The 24054-nt window shown below is 37.8% G+C and overlaps 1 protein-coding gene across 1 annotated transcript; it reads right to left on the minus strand.

Annotated features, from left to right (window-relative positions):
* Positions 1-400: 400 nt before the first annotated feature.
* Positions 401-23677, minus strand: LOC137958477 (probable serine/threonine protein kinase IREH1). Its single transcript, XM_068805519.1, has 18 exons — positions 22759-23677; positions 12673-12749; positions 12397-12579; positions 10926-12296; positions 10542-10714; positions 10206-10452; positions 9253-9345; positions 8820-8960; positions 8637-8729; positions 7739-7949; positions 7522-7607; positions 6942-7030; positions 5076-5127; positions 4929-4985; positions 4658-4831; positions 1624-1701; positions 953-1123; positions 401-861 (listed from the first exon to the last, which is right to left on the minus strand). Exons 1-17 carry the CDS (start codon positions 23489-23491, stop codon positions 1049-1051), a joined length of 3933 nt encoding a protein of 1310 aa, XP_068661620.1. The 5' UTR covers positions 23492-23677; the 3' UTR covers positions 401-861; positions 953-1048.
* Between the last annotated feature and the right edge of the window lie 377 nt (positions 23678-24054).

Raw genomic sequence — 24054 nt, forward strand, 5'->3', positions numbered from 1 at the left:
CACAGGACGAAACGCAGTTAAATATAATTTCATTTTAGCCTGGCCTTCCTAATGCAAGAGAAAGAGATCTATGGCAGTTTGGCGAAGAGAAAGAAGTCTTTGCAATTGCAGACATTGGGAGCTTTCAGATGCGATGGATTATTAGGCTGCCTGACAAAAGAGAGAAATATATATAAATAATCGACCAGCTGCAACATAACTAGTTTATCCTAAAAAATAATTAATAAAAATGAGATATTAATAAAATTATCAATTTTATTAATTATTTTTAAAAATTATAATAGTTAAATTCTTATTTTTTCATGGGATTCCTATCAGACCCTAGGACCCAGTATTGCCTGAGAAAGAAGGAGAGCTTTGAAAGAGGAACAAAGGATAGTACTTACAATCTCATGCACCACTAAACAACTAAACAAAATTCATTTACAAATGAAGTTTCACCGTATTCATTTTCAAGAAAAAAAAAAAAAGCTCCGCTTCTTAATCCACAACACTCGAGAAAGCCAATGATCATTTTATAAGGATAGTCAACTTTCCTTGTAGTTCCCGAAGCAGAACTCTGCTGTTTCATCTTTTCAGGTGCTTCAAGGATCAAAGTCCTACCCTCATGACATATACCACGTTTACTATAATCTCTTTAGAGGCCCAAAATGAAGGGATGTGCTCTCATTAATTGCTCATGTAGGGTAATTTGTTCTCATCCGGTAAGGCCAAGGACTATTTTTTTAGCAAAACCCCGTCTCGGGGGCTATTGTTCAAAGGCCCACAAGCCATGACAAAAACAACTCTTAACTAAAATTGGAGCCCTACATAAAGCAGATACAAAGCACATCCCGAACTTCCTTCCTCACGAGCTCATATCTGCACCCAACGCAATGAAAAATAGAACAATCAAACACAAGAGCAAGATAACTAGAAAAAATACACTAAACTGAGTATCAGAGTAACTCACATTTACAAGGTGTACAAAGATTGGACGAAGTGAGACGTATTCGTCTACTTCACAAGCTGCACCACTCCAATTGCAACAATTTGGTGTCTTTAACGGTCAGGGTTGGAGAGGCTCATCCTTCAAACCCTTACTGAGCAGATCATAATTGATAGACGCAAGCTGAGAAAGATTCTAATCACCAAAAAACACATGAAAATAGCACAGTGAGAATGTTACAATATAACATAAAAAAAATATAATAAAAATAATAATAAATTCCAAGTGCTACAACATGCTTGAAGACACGATCACCCTTATTAGTTCAACTGCCAGAATACATTCTTCACAGGAAACATTTCTGCTGAGGACGGCTAGCGTAGTTAGTGAGTGTTTCAAGCCAATCATCAGTATACTCTATGGTATGAATCTACTCACAAGAGCAAACAAACAAAATCCATTTGTGCAGAATGAACTTTGTCGTTGCAGGTACAGTTTTCCTAATTACTAACACACACCAAGTATTTGGCAATATTTATCAGATTTTAATGTGCCCATAATGGTATATAGCAGCTAAACCAGGATGTGAGTCAGTACTGTCCCATCCATATTCACCGTCCTAGGTTGGATTATTGGTGACATCATACAGTATCAGCAAGAAGTATGATCTTAGCAAAATCTTACAAGACTCGTACCTTGAAGGAAAAATTACTGAATGAATACTTAACAGAAGGGCTGGAATCAAATTCAGCAAGACCTCCACATTCATCCCCCTGTTTATCAATGTAAATAATTACACAACAAAACAGGTAATAATTGAAAAGAAAACTGATAAAAGATAATATGATAAACATAAACTTAGCAAGCTATCATCAATCAACCACACCACAACAATATGCACACCATGCCGGCATCCTCCAAGAGATGGTTTACATCCCCAATTCACAGTACTCAGACGATGCTACCACCTATAGAAAATAAGTAACAACAGCACATACAGAGATAAAATTCACAGCTATTGGATTAATCATGTCAATGATTAATATCATTGCCAACTGAGTCAGCAATTGGACACATTTAGTGCCATGTCCAATTCAAACGACTATCCCATTAGATAAACACAGCACAAAACTATGCAGTGCACCAATAACATAAATCAATTACATCCCCTCCAAGGATTTATATTTCAACATCAATTTAAGAATTAACAGATACACATAGATATACAACTTTGCTAGTTAGTAAAAGTCTGAATAAGACTCTTCAAATACTTGGTTGAAACAAGTCATTGGAAAAATAAACAAGGCCTTCATAACACTAACATTCTTGATGATCCAAGTTCATGAGCCAGATCTATACCGAAACCCATAGATCCTAATTTGGATCTTCTTCAGATCTGAATCCGTTATGCTGTTTTTCCTTCAATCAAGAAATGTTAGTTTTTGTTTTTATGTTTATTTTTATTTTTTATCTATGCTTGGAACGACTATCAATGTTTTAACCAAAAAATAGAATTCTGCAAATGGCATCCATGATAAAACAAAAATACACATAAACATCTTTCCTTACCCATAATTTTTTTATCCAATTCCTTACTCTTAAATTTTTTTGTCCCACTCTTTAACCTTTAAATTTTTTTTGAGCCAATTTCTTACCTTTAATTTTTTTATTCAATTCCTTACCCTTAATTTTTTATTCAATTCCTTCCACATTTCTAATCCAATTTGTTACCCATAAAATTAATACACTACCTATATCCTCTGTTACAAAACCCGGACCAGCCGATTGAACTGGATTCAGCCGGACCCAGTCCTTTATCCGGGTCTTATGTTTGTAAAACCCTGAAGGAAGCAAAAACCCAGCTCACCTGGCCGCATCATGCGATTAATCCGCTGAACCATGTGACCTGGCAGGTAAAGTTGAACTGGTGTTAATAAGAAGAAAAAAAATGAATAAGGATCACAACCCAAAGGACTAGGGTTCATTTAGTTGTTCATTCTCCCTCTTCCTCATTCCCCTCTCCCTGCTCTGGACTCTGGACGCTTTCTTGATTCTTCCCTGAATCATCGTCACAGAAAGCTTCAAGGACAATTTGAAAGGTGCTGGTCACAACAGAGACTTTGATGATGATTACAGAGAGTCCGACGACCAACCAGAGCTGTCTTAGTTTTCTAGGAAGTTTTTCTCTGGTTTCCTCTTAATTAGAGGGCCCCAGATTAAACTCTCACTGAATCGGTCGGAAGATGTCCTCATCTGATCAGGTTCCTCTCGAAAACCTGTCAGCAGCCTTGGGAACTTCCAAGGCAACAATTTCTACTCATACCCTAGCAAGGAATTCCTGTTTTCTTACTTCATCCATACAAGCCAAAGTTGCCATTGAGACCACTCAGAAATTTCAACCATTTTGTCAGCCTTGGTCCACCTCATGCTCCCAACCATCCTCAGCCTCCATCCATCTGGTGCTCCCTATTGTCCTTTCCAGCTAAGGAATAATGGTAGAGGCATACTGTGGTAATAGCTATACTTTTTCTGTATCTTTTGTCTCAGCTATGAAAGCTCTATGGAACAAGACACTCAAATCTCCCAGCATACCACTATGATGAGCCTGTTTGTTTCATCTTTGAAGATCAAGCAATTTAAACGTTACCAGTTAGTCTATTTAAGACTTACATTTTAATTTTTAAATAAAATCAAGTTAATGACATCATCCAATTCAACTGGTGGCCAAACCTGATTGAACAGAGTTAGACCAGACCCAGTCACCTCACCGGGTTGGTTTTCATAACATTGCTTACATCACTTTGACTTGCAAGGATACTGTGAGAAAATCAGCTCAAGGGTATTTTGGCCATTTTGCATGATCGGATAATTTTATATTATGGCACTATCTTGTTCAGCATGTTTGAATTAGTCTATGTAAAAAAAATTATATTCATAGGAAGAGTAGAATGGGAGTTATATGGGAATAAGTGTTTTTTTATTATTTCTGTAATTTATTATCTAAACCTAATAAATAGCATTGGGAGTCATGCACAAGCCCCAATGCAGCCCATTCAGAGCTTATGCCTCTCTCTCTCTCTCTCCTCTTTTTCTCTCTCTCACTAAGTTTCACACTTTTTACAGATACAATTTAGATTAAAAAAAGAATCAATTGTGGAGAGTATAAGGTTCTGTCAGACAAGCAATGGATCGAAGTCTGGTCTGCCTTCCACCAACAACCTATTCCATAGACCAAAGTTCAGCACAAAAGACCTAAGAGAGTGTCAAATATGGTTCTTGATGGGTTCAGCCCTTCAGAACCGTACTTAATCTGAGCCTATTACCAAACCTAAACCCGATTTCATAAGCTCAAGCAGGTCATTGGACATGCATAAACAATAAACACGGCTGTACATACAAATGTGAAGACCAACTGGCCTATATTGTAGAATTCTTGTGCTGGTGGAGACTAGGACCACAGATCAGTCCAAATAGCTAATGCAGAAGATACACACTCATAAACACAACACTACTACAACATGACAACCACCTAGCCGGATCTCCACCAAGGTGCTCGTCTGTCATCCCATCTCACAAGGGTCATTATTAACAGAACAAAAAAGAAGATAAAACAACTAAAATTGCACACAATGACCTTTTTTTTTGGAATAAACGTTTTATGAAGCTAGTTGCATTGTTAATTAACATAAGTAAAAAATATAAAGTATGGATCTGTTCACCATCTCATACCACTTCCTCTTGACGATTGCTCACACAACTGCTCCTGCCACTCAAGCTATCAGCATCACTGGTGTCCTCATATTCACTAACAGCATAAACATGCTCATCTGATGGATTCCATGAGTAACGGCTTGTGAAATAGCTTGTATCTAATGCACTGTCCGAAGCTGGAACAAATGCAGCCTGAACAAGTGAAAAGAAAACTACATTTCAGTCAAAATACATAGTATAATATGCAGCCTATATAGAAGAAAAAATATATTATGAAAGATTTATTCACCTTTTGTCTGGCAAGTGTGTCCCAGCTAATGTCTTTGAAAAATCGATGCTGCTTCACCTGTAAATTTATAAAATTTTACTATCAATCAAATTGATATAAGAAAATTAAATATTTTAGTTGAACTTTCTGTAAAACAACAAAATATACCTCTGATGCTCCATTTGCTCCAAGTCTCTGACTAGGATCTTCCATCAATAATCTGTAATGAAGTGCACAACAGAAAAATCATTAGGTATGGGACACAAACTTGACTTAGAGCAAAAACAGAGCTCAAAATAATTCCAGCAAAACAAATTCTCATAGCCATTCCCACACTGCACCTCAGTATGCCCCCTTTTAAGGTAAAGTGTGACTTGGTGGTGAATGTCTTCAAGAAAACAATTACTAGTAATTGCACAGTAACAGAAGAAACTCTTCAGGTTTCAATGCCTCACTTCAGCTATCCCAAACTATAGCAGTAAACCAACTATCATATCCAGATTGCAACAAGTTGGAGCGAATCAATGTTTTAAAATAAGGTCCAACTCTTCAGTCAGGCAGACCAATGTAACAACTCCATCCAGTTAATCCGGATGTTAAAAACTTCAAAAACATGACTCAACAAAGCCAGTTGTACCTTGAACCTGGTGATTGTGCCAAATGAACCAAAGAAATGTAACTTTGAAGAGAATATTTTCCTTCAGTTTTTTATTTTCCCTAGCATTTTTTTTAATTGCACCTGCAAGGCCACTTCACTATGTCAATCACTAACATAATCGCTAACATCTAATGTCGATTATACTTCTCAAATTACAATGAAGATAACTCGCCCCTCAATTGCAATTATAAACTTGCTATTGTCCTGCAGAAGAACTACAGGATTGAGGAACTCAAACTGATAAGACTGTTTGGGAAGCATTATTTTATGCAAGATTCCAATTGCTCCAAAGAAGCCAGGGAGGCTCCTAAGCACAACAGGTCTGATAAATTACTTCTTACACCATTGGTGAATGTGTCTGTATCTGTTCTTGTATCGGAGCCCTCAAAACCTGATACCAGATGCCCAAGACAATAAATATATCAGGCTATCTCAGGTCTGATTCAGCAAAAGAGGGAGAGAGAAACATTTAAAAAAAATAAAAAAAAAAGGAGAGAGAAGAGTGTGTTGGAGCAGCACTCTCTTAGGGCTGAAAAACGAGCCACCTCTATTGTACATCTCACTTAAGTGAAAATGGCATAAAGTACAATAATGCCCCTCGTTATATTAAACTCAATAACTCTCTCAAGACTTATCAGAATAACTTGAAACTTGGAACATAAACTCCTATCACAATGCCTCCGTTAGAGGGACACACAAATTAATAGGAAATGACCAAAATGCCCTTATACATGTATTTCAACAACAACATATCCTTCAATAAACACATGTTCAACAACCATAATGAGTTCCTAAACTGAGGGTACCAAACAAACTACTCCCCAATTCGGATCTTAATGTTAGGAAAAACTACCTGTCAACTCAGATCCCAAACCAAGATGGAGAACTTTACTCTTTTCCATACATTTGGAGGAAAATACTATGTTTCATTTCACTTCTATTAAATTAACAAAAAGAAAAAACATCTAGTTGGCTGGGCCTTCAAGTAAAACAGTGAGTTGAACCCTGCATTGGCCAAGGAACTAGACCTTATATAGACAGGAACATAAATAACCACGCAACACCCTAAGCCCCTAAATCACAACAAACAGGATGGAAGCTCAAGAATTCACAGCTTTTGAACAGATACTCATTAAGGATAGCACTCTCCTCTTTGATGTTCTACACCAATAATTTTTATTTATTTTTAAATGAAGATGTATAAACTATTAGGAGGTTCGACACCAATAAACATCGTTAACTTGAATGTAAGGAGGTGAATCAGGTTTCAGACATGCTGGTTGAAGATGAGATTGGACCACATAACAGTTGTTTCATTGAGACAATGCACCGTCAAGCACATCCAAATGAAAATAGCAGTGAAATAGCAATCTTACTTGTCAATTAGATCATATGTTTCAGGGCTCATTTCTTCCGGAACTTGTGGCCATGGTATTTTAAGATTGAGGATATTGTCAAAAATTTGCTGCAAGGAAATATTAAACAAAAAAAAATTCATATGAGCAGATAGATTTAAACCATAACCATACCAAAATTCCATCTAGTAATTGTACGTAAAAGCGCAACAAATATCTTAATTAGTGAAGAACTGCTACGGTCTTACACTTTATTAACTATTCCAAAATACCCAGCATTAAAACTAGCAATATCAAACAGACGACTCTTTCCAACATTTGAAATCTTATTGAGATTTAGACAACTATTTAGATTTCAAATGACTCGTAATGACATACTCATTGAACCCATTTGTTATATGAAACAGAATATGTACAATAAAGAGTAACTAAGGTGACATCAAACTACAGAAAACTAGACATGTCAAACCAATGAAAGGGAAGATAAACGATAGTCGTCCCTCATGTGTTCTGAGAGCATATCCAATCTAAATATGGCAATTGCAATTTTAATCAAACTGACAGTATTTGGTGCAAACCACCAAATATAAGGCTAAAAAACCTGTGGATGCTCTGCGTTGAAGGGTGGAATCCCAACAATTAGCTCAAATAAAATAACACCCACAGACCACCAATCAGCAGTCATACCTGCCAAATACATAGACTGCATAAGAAGGGTGTAGACATGGAAAATTCAAACCTATGACAAAACAACTTTGACAGAGGATCAATAAATCAGTATTAAATCAAGGATCTAACTATGAACCAGAAGGTTGTACCATGTCCAGTTCCCAGAAGTATCTCTGGAGCTAAATAATCAGGTGTACCAACAGCTGAACGTTTCTGCCGCCGCTCTCTTTGATGCAAGTGGTTTGAGGCAGATGGTTGAGGATCCTCCTCCCCAAGCAGCGAGGTTCCTCTAACAGCTGGACCAGACAAATCATCTGTACTGTTAATGAGACCAACCTTTGAAAGCCCAAAATCTGTTAACTGCAACAAAGCCAGAATATAGTAAATTTTTCAGCTGGCAATAAATATTATTCTGCACACAGAAACAGAGTACAAGTAATTAGTGAATATACAAGAGAACCATAATCCCAAAAGAAACAAACTAAAACAAATGAAGCTATACTAGAGTTGGCTTTTGCATGTGTAAGAATTATGACTCAAAAGAATAAGCTTCTCTTATGGTCCAGATTGACACTAGATAGAACCAACATGACCAGCAGCAAGGCACCTCTACAGAAAACCACCATGCACCATATCTTTGTCGGTCAAAGCGCACCCACATAAGTATGTAAATACAGTGAGTGGATGAACATAAATATATTACTTATATTAATTCCCTTGAGTAGGTCATTCAAAGTCCAACACCCTTGCAAAGGGAGTTTCCCATCAATTCCTCAGGTTGGGAATTTCTTTTTCTTGTTTCCCTCCTTGAGGCATTCATGTATTGCTTGGAAGCATTTTTCCCCTCTTGTATTTCTTTTCTCTTTAATAAGTCATACACTGCTCAAAAGACGACAATTATATATTCTGTTTTTTTTTTTTTTGAAATGATGCTGAACAATTATATATTCTGCAAGCAATAGTTTAGATGAAATAGCACCCCCGTCATCTTTTCTTTGAGCACAATGTTAGCATAAACTACATTGTTGTAGAAAAAATTGAGCCAACCTTGATATGGCCATCATGTGCAATCAACAAATTGTCTGGCTTCAAATCACGATGCACCACACGCAGGGAGTGTAAATATTCCAAAGCAAGGACCTGCACATCCATGCACATTCAGCTACCAATATACACATGAAACAACTGAAATACTGAATCACCTTCAAGGAAAAAATATTTAGATCTTACGACTTCCGCTATATATATACGTGCAATTTCTTCATCCAAGCAACCTAAACTTCGCAGCAATGAGTAAAGATCTCCTCCATTCAAATATTCCATCACGAGATATAGGTTCTCTTGACAAGTGAAGGAATAAAAAAAACGCACCTAGAGCAACGCAAGAAATTTTAATTAAAGAACAAATAACCTTTTTTTCTAGTTAATGGCAAACAACTTTTAAATTAGTACTCAGGAGCAAGAATATATACGCACATATGAAGCACTTTTTTTGGATTAGGCAGGTAGAGTGGTTACTCATTCTTTTTTTTAATTGAATAGCAGTTAGTCATATCTCTTATTGTTTGGAAAGGCTTCCCCCTTTTGTATATCTTTAAACCATTAACGTGCTTACTTATATTTTTTAAACTATTTGTGTGCTCTGCTAATAAATTTTGCTTACCACAAAAGGATTTTGAACTGAAATTAAAATGTCACGCTCTGCTAAAATACTCTCTACAGCATTCTTACGAATCATGTCTGCCTTCTTCAGAACCTGCACAATTGTTACAAATGTAAATAATAACAAGGAAGGAGATCCAAATGTAAACTTCTGAAAAGATAATGAGGAGCCTATGATAAAGCCTATGAGGAAACCCCTCTTTTGCACAAGACTGCATCTATGAAGCATTTTACGAATGCCAGTATCAATTGTGACTTTCCATTAAATGGAAAGAAATCAATTTCAAAAATTAAATTAAATTAAACAGAAAGAAATCCTCTAGACTCAAATATGAAATTCAAGAAACACAGATATTGCAGGATAAAAATAACCAACCACTTTTCTTGTAGATTTCATTTTCGAGTGATTGCATTCAAGTTACATGTATTATTATACTTCAAGATATATCTATCAAAAATGAAATTTACAAGAATAGCCACATTTCTACCACAGATAATATTGCTTCTATAATTCTTTTCTGGAGTTTACTCAATCCACTACTCATTGCCATCCCCACCCAGCTGGCCATATTGGTTCAACCAAATTGAATCAGTCTAGTTCAGTTGATAATGTTCCTCCTACCATTTCAATTTCAAATTCAATTAGAAATAAAAAAATGAGAAAAGGCAGCAAGACCATAACTTGAGACCTCTCAAAGCAAGATTTGATCCACCAAACAACGACTCAATCTTGTGTAAAATAAAACAATCTATAAGTTCATAACTTCAAAATAACGCACCAAATATGTCTTTCAATTATAACCACAACCACCAATTCAACGGCTTTATCAGTTTTCACAGCAGAGCCTATAATCATAACAAGCATTCCATAAAAGATACCAACTAATAAAATCCTCTAAGGTTGGCAATTCAATGGTACCATCGCAGAACAATGAAAACAAGAACATAGGATACCTTTATTGCAAAAAGATCGCCTGTTGTTCTTTTCTTTGCTAAGAACACACGTCCAAAAGCTCCACGGCTGATTGGTTTTATAATCTCAAAGTCATCAATGGAAGTCCGATCCCTACTGGAGTGGATGGGGCTTGTTCGCAAGCTACGAACTACATCATCTTCCAATGGCCCATCTTCATCAATTACAGTGCTCGTCACATCAACCTTCTCATCAAAAACTAGTGCACAAAGCTGCAAATATTTCTCCCTACAAGAACAAAAACCATAAATAATTTTGAAACTAAAATACTTAAGAGTTCGGTATTTCCAAGTGTGCAAGCAAATTTTTTGACCCACCGAAGCAATTTTTCTATGCGTGCACCAAACGTCTCTACTGTGAGAGCATCTAACTTCCTTCGATTACTAACTACTTGTAGCTCCTCAAGACAAGACACTAAATATGGTGGGGATCGATCATCATCCATAGGAATATTTGCTACAGAACGAGCAATATCAGCAAGATCATTAATCTGCAATATTACAAAATGTACTGGATCAAACAGAGATGTTTTCAAAAATTCAAAAATTTAATCTTCAGAAAATAATAGAAATAATAAAACACTCTGGAGCGATTCTGTCTTCTCATTTCTTAATAAGAAAATTGGGCTCTTTTCTTCAAAAAAAAAAAAAAGTGTTTCACCAAATATGCTGAAACATGTGTAATGAGAACAAAACATGTACCAGGGGAAGATCTTCATATTCTGAAAAGGCTCCCCTTCCTGCTAAAAGCAGATCTGTCTGGCTAGTCCTGGGTGTTAATAAAGGAGACCGAGGAGTCATGCTGCCTGCTGAGGATGTTGCCATGCCTTGATCAGACTTGGGACCAAAGCGTGTCCTACAAGACATGGCAGGCAGACTCTTAAAATCATCCACAAATACGGAACCATCAGTTTCAGGTAAACAGTCAAGCATATCCTCAGACCCCCTACGGGACCAATCACTTAGTTTTGGAGACAAACCATCAGATTCCTCTGTAACACTTGAATTTGAAATTTTTCCAACATCAGGGCTTTCTAAAGCAACATTTTGATCTTTTTGTGAGCCGCACTCAGCCATCTTCTCAAGAGTTTCTGCAATCCTCAACAGACGCTCATTAACACTTAAACCCTTCTGGTCACATCTATCTGCAATTGCACAAATTCTTGAGTGATCCTCCACATGAGAAGTTGGAACCTCCTCTTCACAAATTCGGCAAATAATAGAACTCTCATCAAATACATTTTGCTGGTCACCCCAGTATCCCCAAGACACCTTGTGCTGGTGCTTGGACTGTATTGAAGAATGCCCAGGAAGATCTTTCGCAGGAAGAGCCTCAGTAGGCCTAATAGTATCAGAGACTTCTCTCTGGTTTTGGGATCCGTCCCTGCCATCAAAATAATCATCTTTTGGGGAGACAGCATCTTTCCGGTTTCTCTTAGCCGGGGATGGCAGCTTTTTCCAAGAAGCTATCCGGTCCCGACTACCAGGTGAATCAAAACATTTTGCAGATTCTACGTATACAGGTGATCCCAAATTTCCAGGTTGGACAGCTTGATCTTTCTTCCAATTCAATCCGTGCTGCTCCTGACTATAGGCCTTCTTTATAGAGCTCACTTTTGAGGTTCTATCACTGCTGACACTTTTGAAATCCCTTGACAGACTAGATGGAACCACTTTCTCAGCAGATTGCAAGATTCTAGACTGACGAAGACCAAAAAGAGGCTCATCCTCGGCCAACCCGCTCTCCTTATGAAACTGTACCAATCGAGTGCATCTGGTGAGAATGAAAAGCATTCGTGTATGAAGTTGCTTGAGCACACCCATAGGCACCTCCTGCCTCCGGTCATCCAAATCTTGGACAATGCCTTCACATTGGAGCCAAAACTCCCCAGGTGACATAACAGCACAGCGGCGAGCAAGGACTAACAGGTCCTCTAAGGTTTCCTGCCATTCTGGATGGGTTTCTGCATTTTTTTCAAGAATACCAACTACATCTCCTGCAAAGATAGCCAGATCAGAGTCCACTTCTTCCTTTGCTTTGTCAAATTTTGCCCGAATAGCCACTAAAACTTCCTGAATGTAGAAAAGAGAGGGTTATCAAGAAAAAGGAGAGGAAATGTAAAATAATCTCCTTGTTTCAGTAATGAGTAATCGTAAAAAGAAGTTTCACTACCTCTAAGCTGTTGAGGCCACGGGGCTTCCAGAATGGGAAAGGCTTTACTCCTTTTGAGTTCAGCTCATGGGAAAAACTCTTAATGTCACCAGGAAACCTCTTCCTAGGAGCACTAGTAACTCGCATTATAGCCTGAAAACGTGGAGATTCAGATTCCTTCGGAGTTTCCAAACCATCATAAGGCTACAGAAGAACAAATCATACTTGTTATTCTCTTAGAAGAAAAACAGTAATCATACATACTTTGTACAATGAAGCACAACAACAACAAAAAACCTGAGGAGCTTGTGGCTCTGGAGTATGAACATCAGGATTTCTCACATCATGCGAGAGGCCCCACACATTACTTTCTCCTGTGGAAAGCAGATGCATCAGTCAAGCAAGCTTAGTACAACTAAACAACAAAGAATAATAACAATGTTGATACCAGTCCATAAAATGCCCACTCGTAAATATCAGATCTCTCTCAATGGTGATAACAAAACAGTTTACATGGATTGGTAGTTCAGAAACTTTAGTTATTGGTTTCTACTATAAGCTTTTAAAGTTGAACTGGAAGTGTTTCGCATTTTACCAGAGTATGTTCTATGTGCCTCCACACAAAAATTAACCACATATTCGGAGCCGCAAAGAGGGCTCACACATGAGGCTAAGTATTGAAATCATGGATAGTAAAGTGATCCACAACCTTATATAAGAACTTAGGTTGGCCCTCTCCACTTTATGTTAAGCTTTTGAGTTGGTTGCCTGTGTTCAGTCATCCACAACATTGTTGCAGATTCAGGAAGTAAACTCGCATTTCGCGTGAATCATCACAGATTTTAAGAACCCAAGGATGATATATAAGATTTGGCCGAATTGACTCATATCTGTTAAAATCCCGGAACAAGGGAATTTTGGCCTTTTCACTACCACATATTGGTCTCATCAGATTACAGCATGATAGGCTACTTGTCATAGTTCATGTTTCGTATAATTCTGTTATGTATTATGTGAGTTATAAGAGTTTTAAGTAGGGACAATTTTGCCCAATTGTGTAAAATTAACTTAAGTGAAAGGATACAGAGGAGGACTTGTGCTTTTCAGCCCTTCACTCAGTGCAGTATACTGCTGCTTCTCTTCCCACTCTTTCTTCTCAATTTTTCCTGTCTTCTTCTCAATTCCTCTCAAGTTTGTCATTTTTCATGGTATCAGAGCAGTATAAAGCAATCTTGGGTAGTGTTTTCTACAGATCTTGGTTCTATTCACATGCTGGTCAACCATATTGCAGGTTCATCAATCAATTTCTGGACTGATAGGGTAATGGTCAGATTTCTTCTTCTTTTCATTCTGCCATAACGATTTGGTTGATGGCTTCTACTGCTAATTGAGAAGTTACCATGATTTACTACCCTTTAAGGGTCCTTAGTTGAAGCCTTAGCTTCATTCCTGCCTGCACAACCTACTCAGTGAAAGCGGCATCTGTCTTCTGCCTGCATGATCATATATGGTGTTGCTTGAATTGACTTTTCTCAATATCAATTACTGAATTGAAGGTAGTATGTGCCATTGTTCAATGAATTGTGATTTGGGTGTGCTGATTTTGTCCTAATTTTGATTTGTGGGGCCCACTTGACTTGCGCAGTGTGAAGGTGTATTTAGTAATTTATTCTTTGGATTAAAGAGACATAATTTGGATTGAATTAATAGTCTATTTGAAAGACTACAGAGCAGAATCCAATAAACACTTTGTTGTCCTTAGACTATTGAATAGGGGTGGCACCAAGCCAAACCGGCTCGCAAACAGTTGGAGCTCAGCTCGAAAAAAACTCAGCTCAGTTCAATTTTTACTTGAGTTCGGCTCGAGCTCAAACTTGAAATAAGGTTCGTTAAGTATAACAAGCCAAACTCGAGATTTTCTAAGCTCAACTTGTTAGCTCATGAGCCAACTCATTAGCATAAATTTTTTTACCAAAAGTACCCTTTCCTCTAATTGCTCTTGTCAATTCCCTCTTTAGTTGGTTGATAGTTGCTCTTATTTACCTCAAACCTCAAAGACGATCGATCGTTCAACTCTTTTAGGTCCCTCAACATCTAATGTTGTTGTTTGCCAATGGAATAAATACTATTGATAGAGGTGTTTGTTCATTCTTTTAGGTCAATTAAACTGGTTATTATACATTAGTATGCTCCATTGCAAAGTCTTGGACTCCTCTATGATACTTTGCAGTTCAATGGTAACAAGGTCATTACAATATTCTCTTTATTTATTTTTGGAGTTTTAAATGTAGGATGGAACTCAAACCCAGCTCGAGTTTGGGCTCAAACTCGGTTAAAAATTTTGGGCTTGAGCTCAATTCCAATTTTAGGCTCAAGGCTGAGCTCGAGTTCGAAGTATTCAAATCTAGCCAAGCTCAAACATATGCAGGTTCGAGCTTGGTTCAGCTTGATGCCACCCCTACTCTAGAAGCTCAGACAGTAAACACTCCAGTCTATTCAGGCTACTTCAATTAAGTTGAATGGATCCAATTATGTGAATTGGTCAAGGTTTGTCCTTAATGTTTTTGAAGGACAAAAGGATGGCAAAATATATAAAAGATAATCCTCCTATTCCTATCACTGAAGATTAGGGAGTTGAAGACAATCAAGTTAGAACTTGGTTGATTAACAACATTTAATCAGGCTTTAGTGACCAGATCTTGAGTTGTGGAACAGCTAAGTAAATGTGGACGACCCTGGCCTCTATCTTATTTCAAGAAAGCAATTTGTTTCTCACTTATGAGTTATATGTTCGATAATTCAACATGCAGAGGGGTGACAAATCAGTTGATTACTTTACCAAGATGAGAGTTATTCTACAGGAAATTAGCACTCATCATCCCTTCACAACAAGCGTGGATGATTTTTTTTAGAAGAATCTCCTCAATTTTTTATGTTTTATTTTTTGAGTGTGGATGATATTAGGAAAGAGAAAAATCAAATTCAGAGTTGCGAGGTTTTTAATGGATTGGGATTTAAATATGATGCTATTCGAGCACAACTGTTAGCTAATGGTGATGTGAATACACTAGTGCAAGCGTTTAACAAAGTTCTTCGAGCAGAAAGCGAAATGGCAGGTAAAGTTGAGAAGGATACCAGACCTTTCTTTTTAAAAAACAAAAGGGTACCAAACCTTCTAATGCAACTGCACTCAAACTCCATTCATCATTCAGTAAATCTGTGGCTAAAGGGCATGGGAGAAGTAGTAAGGGCCAAGGTAGAGATTCCTCTACTCAAACCATGGTCGAGGTGATAAGAGGAGATCAGAAATGTAGTCATTGCGAGCGCATAAACCACTTTACTAATAAATGTTGGGAGAAATTTTAGTAAACCAACATGGGCAAACTTCATTGAGACATGCAGAGACACTAATTCATACTCGAATCCTCGAGAAGAGATTCAACAGTTACTACAGAGACGTGGTCAATTGACCACCACAACTACCAATTCTTCTGCCATTGAGCCTGATCCCTCTTCCTCAACAAGTGCCGCAATGGCGAGCACAAGTATGCCGGCATTGAATATGTTTCATTCTCTTCCTAGATCATTGGTTCAAAGCCTCCACCCACATATCACGTATGGATTCCTTGTTTCAGTCTTATCGTCATGTTACTTTAGCTTATGGGTCTACCTCCTTGATTCAGGGGGAGGTACCATGCACACCACTCCTCGGACGTTATTGAATTTTGTTCTCTTTGTTCCGAATTTCCCTGTTAATCTTTTATCTGTAAGTCACATAACTAAATCTCTAAATAATTATGTAACTTTTTCTCCTACTTCATATGTCTTCCAAGATTTGCAAATGAAGAAGACGATTAGTTCCGAACATGAGAAAGGAGGGTTTAATTTGTTGGATGATGTATATATAATTAACGCTATGGCACTTTCAACTAAAGATTCATCATACTTATTGCACCTACTAAGACATCCATCACCAGCTAAGCTTCGCCAATCATTTCCATCTCTAATATTTATGTTGATTGTAAGTCTTGTCAACTGGGGAAACATCGTCGAACTAGCTTCCCCATAGTTCTAATCGTAGTTCTCACATATTTGAACTAAACATTCCAATGTATGGGTCCATGTCAAGTCCCTAGTCCATTTGGTTTAAGTACTTTGTTTCATTTATAGACGATTTCAGTTGTGTCTCTTGGGTGTATCTCCTTAGAGAGAAATCTAAAGTATTTGATATATTTTTTAAGTTTTTCAATGAAATAAAGAATCAGTTTAGTGTTTATTTTCATACTCCTCACACTGATAATGGACTAAAGTTTCTCAATCACAAGTTTGCCCATGTTGTGTTCAACATGGTATTATTCATCAGACTTCCTACATATATTCTCCCCAACAAAATGGGGTTGTTGCACGCAAAAATAGACACCTTCTTGAAGTTACACGTACATTACCACTCCATATGAATGTCCCTAAGTCTTTTTTGGGGGATGTAGTGTTCACATCTTGTTTCTTAATTAATTGCATGCCATCGTCTGTTTTGCAAGGACAAGTACCTATGCGAGTGTTAAAATCACAGTGTAAGTTGTTTGATGTTCTTTCTCTTATCTTTGGGTCCACATGTTTTGTTAATTTATTTGGTAACACTATGGATAAATTGTCTCCCCGAACTTTTAAATGTATTTTTTTCGGTTACTCTCATCATCAGAAAGGATATAAGTGTTATGATCCGCATAGACAAAAAACACGTTTCTGTTAATGTTACAATTTTTTAGAATACACCTTATTTTGCCTCTTTTGTTGAGTCTCAGCCATCATCTAATTCTTCAATAGATAGTCATGTACCTGTAGCAGTTATGGATGCACCAATGAAAGTTCTCAACCTCTTTAGGTGTACAGTCGGCAATCTTGTCGCATGTTACCAGCATTTGTGCCTCCAGACATTCTAGCTCAAGAGCCTTCTTCTTAGGACCAGTTGTCTTCCTCTTTGCCTACAAGTCCAGTTCCTTCAGATTTGGATTTGCCCATTAGCATTCGAAAAGGTAAAATATCATGTACTTCTTATCCCATCTCACAATCTGTCTCTCTTGATTTTTTGTCTCCATCCTATAGATCCTTCACTATGTCCTTCTCTATGTCCAATATTCCTCGTTCAGTGTTGGATGTTATGGCTTCACCTAAGTGGCAACGAGCTATGGATGAAGAGATGAGTACCTTACGGTCTAGGGGGACGTGGAATATCTAGGATGCACGTTCAAGGGCAGCTATTGTGGGGTGTCATTAGGTGTACATCACTAAATACAAAGTTGACGGGACTATTGATCGGTACAAGACCAGATTAGTGTTATACACAGACCTTTGATGTTAATGTACTTAAAACTTTTTCTTCTATTGCTCAACTCACCTTAGTTCTTATTTTGATTTCTATGGCACTGACCAAATGATGGCCACTCTTTCAACTAGATGTGAAAAATGTGTTCTTGTATGGTGAGTTAAAGAAAGAGGTATACATGGAGCAACCTCTTGGATACGTTGCTAAGAGGGAAATAGGGAAAGTATGCCAGTTAAAGAAGACAATCAAGAACTTAAACATAGTCCGAGAGCTTGATTAGAAAAGTTCAACAGTGTGGTGAAGCAGTTTGGGTTCTATAGAAGTCATTGTGATCATTCTATGTTTTTGTCATTCTATGTTTTTGCTTAAAAGGAAGACTGGTGTAGTTGTTTTAGTTGTATGTTGATGACATTGTGTTATCTGGGAAAGATCTTGAAGGGATTGTGCAAGTCAACACACATTTGGCCACACGCTTTCAAACAAAGAATTTAGGATAATTGAAGTATTTCCTTAGTATTGAAGTGGCTCGCAGTAAGGGAGGTGCTGCTCTTTCGCAGAGAAAGTATGTGTTAGATATGCTGCAGGAGTATGGTCGCTTGGGTACAAGACCAATGGATACTCCCATGGAAGTCAATGCTAACCTTCACGATTCTCAGAGTTCTGTACATAAGGACAAGACACTGTATAGACGCCTGGTGGGTAAATTGATTTATGTTATAGTTACTAAGTCTGATATATCATTTGCAGTGGGAATTGTGAATCAATTCATGGAAAACCCACGAAAAAATCACGTGGAAGTCACTCAGAGGATTTTAGGTATTTGAAAGGTACCTCTAGGAAAGGTCTCTTGTATACTCGGAATGATGAAATTGATATATTGGGATATTCTAATGTAGACTATGTTGGATGTCAGATGGATAGGAGGTCCACCTCTGGTTATTGTTATTTTATTGAGGGTAAGTTAGTGAAGTTGGAAGAGTAAAAAACAAATGATGGTGGCTAAATCAAGGGTCGAGGCCGAGTATAGGGTAATGGCTCACACAATTAGTAAACTTATATGGTTGAAGTCGGTTCTTGTTGAGTTTGCATTAAATATTCCAAAGCCTATGATCATGAAGTCGGACAATCAAGCTGTTATTTTCATAGCAAGTAATCCAATTTTCCACGAAAGAAGTAAACACATAGATGTTGATTGTCATTTCATTAAAGATGCAATTATGCAAGGGAAGATGGTTATACTAGATGTGAAGTCATCAAACCAATTTGGAGATGTGTTTACGAAACCTCTTGGAAGGCTTGACAATTTAGTGTTTTGTGACAAGCTGAGAGGAAGTGTTAAAATACCAATACAAAGGTATTTTGGCCTTTTCACTACCACATATTGGTCTCATCAGATTACAGCTTGATAAGCTACTTGTCAAAACCTTATAGTTCAAGTTTCATATAATTCTGATATGTATTCTTTAGGTAGGGGCAATTTTGTCCAATTGTGTAAAATTAACTTAAGTGAAAGGATAAAGAGGAAGGCTTGTGCTTTTCAACCTCAACTTAATGCAGCATACTGCTGCTTCTCTTCCCACTCATTTCATTTCAATTTTCTCTCTTTCTTCTTCTTAAATCTTCTCAAGTTTGTCATTTTTCAATATCAAACTTATCAGGTGAGTCATCTCAAATTGTGGGCTGCCTGAGACAAGCCCCAGTACCAAGTTAGGCAACATGATGCACAACTTCATCACACTGAAAAATCCTGGACAGGAAATTCCACTGTTGCACTCAACAGGATGTAAAGGTAGAAAATTTTTTCATCCTCATTTTTACCAATAGTGGAGTTTTATTATCATTCCTATGCAAAATAACCATGCACATGCACATGCAATGATGATTTCTTTTGGACCATACTGCTGATTTTTTTGTGAAATGTAATACGATTTTCATCAATACTTAAAACTAGGTTCAGCCATCAAACCAAACCTAGTTCAATCAAATACAAGTGCCGTAGAACCTCAATAATATTACAAAACACAATAAATAACAAAGGTCTACTTATAATTATTCAGTAAAAAATTAATAATACGTCTTCAGTCTGGCCAAGGTGGTTATAGATAATTTTCTTCTTAGGGACGTCAAGTGTTCAGAGAACCCTCATATCACCTTTCTAATGGGATTTTTTATATATTTTTTGAGAAAGAATGATTTTATTAAAAAAGAGAAAAGAGAGAAACAAAATCAAGGGAGCAAACCCCTAACAACAAGGGATTGAAGGGTAACAAACCCCTAATAGGAATTTTGATATTCAAACTGCTAAAGTGGATTTGATCTACAACATTGAACATGACCAATTTGACCAGCCATTTTGGCAGTAAAACACCAGTCTACCCAGCTGGATCATCCAGTTTTTGTACACATAAACATGTCTTACCAATAAAGGACAGACAGCTCATGTTCAACCTCCACTCTGGTCTGGTTCTAATACCACTGCTTTTGATATGCTATCATATGCAAGTATAATCCGCTAACAAAAAGAACATGGATGTCAACTTTTGGCATGCCATGAAAAATAAAAAGCATATCAGAACCAATACATTGGTAATCCAAATCAGGCAGCTGCGTACTTGGCCCACATTACAGGAGTAAGTCTAATACGCTCCTTAAGAACTTTTGGTTTTAATCTTCAGTCTCCAAGAGAAGTATTAAGCAAAACTGATATAAAATGTGTTAATTTAAAGAGTTTACCACACATGGATGACAGCAATTTATGTTTCAACCTTTTCGTACTCGGTAGGTTCATCAAAACTTCAGAACAAAAGAAGGCATTACAGAGACATCAAGTTCATGCCCAAACAGAAAAACAAATCTTATGAATCAGACGTTCAGAGTTCTATACGAGTTTTTAGGAAAGAGAAATGTAATTTTAATTTTTAATATTGATTACACAGACACACACACCTTACCCCTGGTGAGACTAGAACCGAGACCTCACACTTACCCCCCCCACAATGTGACAAGCCAAAAGGCCCAAGTTCAGTGAAATATAAAATATGGAAAGGAACAGATCTGGATGTGCTACATTAACGTGTTTTATGAACTCATGAAGCATGAGCCCTAAAATTTCTTGCATGTAGTACAGCCACACTTTACTATACAAAAGCTCTTTACTTGAAAGGACTTCTTTCTTCCATGCTATACCGATGCCAACAGCATGACATCACAACCCAAATCAGACAAAATAAATTTTCAAGGAAGTGGTTCATGATAGCTAACTGTGTTTTGAAAGAACAGAAGACAGACCTTGAACAATATCTAACAAAATTAGGGCAATAAAACTTTTGTCCAGCACGTGATTTAAACTGAAGCTACCACATTATGCAAAGCCTCTTCAGGAATCTCACAGAAATGACTTCTTTCTTTCACTCTATAGCAATCACCATGCCACAACATAACACCAATATCAAATCAGCCATATAAACTTGCAGTGAAGTGAACTGAAGATCATTAACTGTGTCTAAATGGACTTGATCAAGCGCTGGAGGATATAGACTTCTTCTTTTTAATCATCTTGAAGAAACCTTATAAGATGATGAGATTTAAATATAAAGGCTTCCAAACACGGATATTATTGAGTGATATTCTTGTGCAGTTTTCCTAAGCACAAGGCATGAGAATTTTATGCAGTGATATTATTTCAAATTTTATAATTTCAGCTTTGAAATAATTCCAAAAGCATTATTTTTTTATTGGAATTTGAAAAGCATTATTGAACCACCCAAACAGGCACCATTAAATTTCAGAGAAGCCAGACTTAGAACCAACCTTCTGAAGATATTCTCCCTAGATTTCAAGTAGCCTCGACTTTTTTTAAAAAACAGTGAAAAGCTTTTATTGACTTGAAGGAAATTGAACAAGATACAAGAATAGGTGCATTAACCAGCAAAGGGAAATATGCTCCCAATACAAGAGATGGGCAATGCATGCTCTCTTTAGCTAATTATCAGATATGGAATTTGAAACTACATAAAGGCCTAGGATGTCCAGAATTTCCTCGTGAATATATCTGAACTTCCAAGGAGGCTTTGAGCTTCCTTTCAACTAACTAATTACCATGGAAGACTCCCTTCAACTAACTAAGTACAGCTCACAGCCTTGCTTCAGAGTGCATTAATTTCTGCATCTGCAGAAAACTTCCAGCCTATTGGACTCGAGAAAGCAAATCTTGTAGAGCCCTCGTTACCTCTTACGAGCACTCGTATGTTTGCTTGCCCTGGGTTACCAAAGGAGCTCCTATCAAAGTTCAACTTGAGACAGCCATGGAGAGGGGGAACCTAAGAATTTGCAACTGCGAGCTGATGATTCACAAATGCTGTTCAAGTAGCCTCAATTGAAACTCCAAAACACCAAATACATGACAGACCTGCCCAACTAGTATAATACCTTTCTAAAAAATGGCTACCAGGTACCATAGACTTCTATACGTTGGAAAAGCTGACCATGTCACTTCTGAGTTCCATTTCAAAAAAAAAAAAAAAAAAGTTACTTCTGAGTTCCAGAGAATCCTGAGTAAATGCCAAGCTCTTGCGGCCAAAACTAGGGAAAAGAAAAGGAGGAAAAAAAAAAAGCACGCTTAATCCAAAAGTCTACACACTGCAATGCACAAAAGTCTCCTTTGCTGAAGTACTATTTACCTACATCTAGAAAGGTAACTCTCCAGCTAAATTTTTTGGAACAACACTCTCAATCTAGATATAATATTATAATCAATTCCATGTGATAACTACTGGAAAGAAAAAAAAAAAAAAAATCAGATCTTCCAGAACCGATAAGCTTTCTAAGCGAAGCAAAAAATGTTTGGTTCAATTATATCTTGCGTGAGCTACCACAGCTTAGCACGTTAGTTAAAAGATACATCCATGTATAATGCTTCATGTTGATATTACGAGACAGTTTTGCACTGTTCTGGCACAATGTGCTACTTTCCAGTATACTAAAAGTCAAAATATTCCCGTAACAATCAAATCAAATGTGTAAAAAATAAGATAAAACATCAGTGTCCAGCAGATGCATACCCAATTGGGAGGAGATTCCATTCAGTAGACCCGACCCAGTCTGAACAAGTGGATTCTGATCTCTTGACAGACCACTCCCAGTTGCCATGTTATTGCTCCCGTTAACAATCCAACTCGAAACCTTATCCTGCGAAATCTTCTTACTTAAGCTTTGGCCATCCTTTTTCTTCCCAGTACTCGTGCTCATCCCCGAATAAGAGGAAGTCGAGCACCCATCATTAGCCACCCTCGAAAGATTACTAACCCCAAGTGCAGACCCCTTATTCTCGCCCCGGAACCCAAAGAAGCTCTCCTGGGGTAATGGCCCGGATCTCGTCTTAATCCGGTTCAATCCAAGGGATGACGCCACGACCGGGGAGAACATAGGTCCCGCAGCGGGCGCCTCATCCTTGCTCTCCGCATCGCTCCGTGATTTCGACGAATAATTACGACTCGAATAAGCTGAATGCGATGCAGCCGCCGAAGGGGACCGGGTCTGAGCTTGAGTCTGTCCTTGCGGTTGCGCCTCCTTCTTCTTCTGCTGATACGTGCTCTTACTACTGCCACCGCCATCCTTAACAAGAGTCTGTCGGCAGAAAGAGGAAGCAAGCTGCGGATCCACCTTGGGAGATTTCAGCTTCTTCTTATCTGATCTGTTAGGGGAATCCAAGGTCGGGGTTCTGGGACTGTTGGATCCATCGGTGCTCGAAGAATCCGCCTTCTTGGACGAGAAAAACCTCCCTTTAAACACCATTTTCCTTCACTTCCCCTCTTCTCTAGATCGCAGGGCTGCTCCCGCCGAACAACGCATCAAAGACGACTGACTGCAACTAGATTCAAGCCAAAAACAGGAACCAGAGCCCTAATCTCGGACAGCTTAAAGTCACGCTGTACCGTGCGCGCTATTTTCTCAAGATTTTCCCCTCTTTTCTAAAAACGGGGAATGACGACACCGAGAAAGAAAATGAGAGCGAAGCGATGGAGAAATTATACAAACGCAACACACAAGTGGAAATGGACGCACGACGAATTATAATAAAAAAAAACAAAAAAATAAAGAAAAATGCGGTCGTTCTTCAAGGTCGAAATTTTTCACTCTTAGTGGGACCCACACTGACGGTCGGACCGAGGTGGATAAACCCGGGCCCACATAAGTGTCCCAAGATATCAAGATTCTACCTATTCATCAACCTTCTCGGTAGATGAGAAGATATAAAAACCTAAAATTAAGACGAGGGAGCGAGAGAAACTTTAATGCCTTGAGCCTTTGCCTTCCTTCGTTTAGTATTCTTAAGTAATCTGGTAGATGGCAACCCG

This window comes from Aristolochia californica, unplaced genomic scaffold (genome assembly GCF_029961685.1).
Source record: "Aristolochia californica isolate CCGP_79_NKW_82.1479 unplaced genomic scaffold, dmAriCali1.0.hap1 SCAF_3, whole genome shotgun sequence".
NCBI classification, from domain to species: domain Eukaryota; kingdom Viridiplantae; phylum Streptophyta; class Magnoliopsida; order Piperales; family Aristolochiaceae; genus Aristolochia; species Aristolochia californica.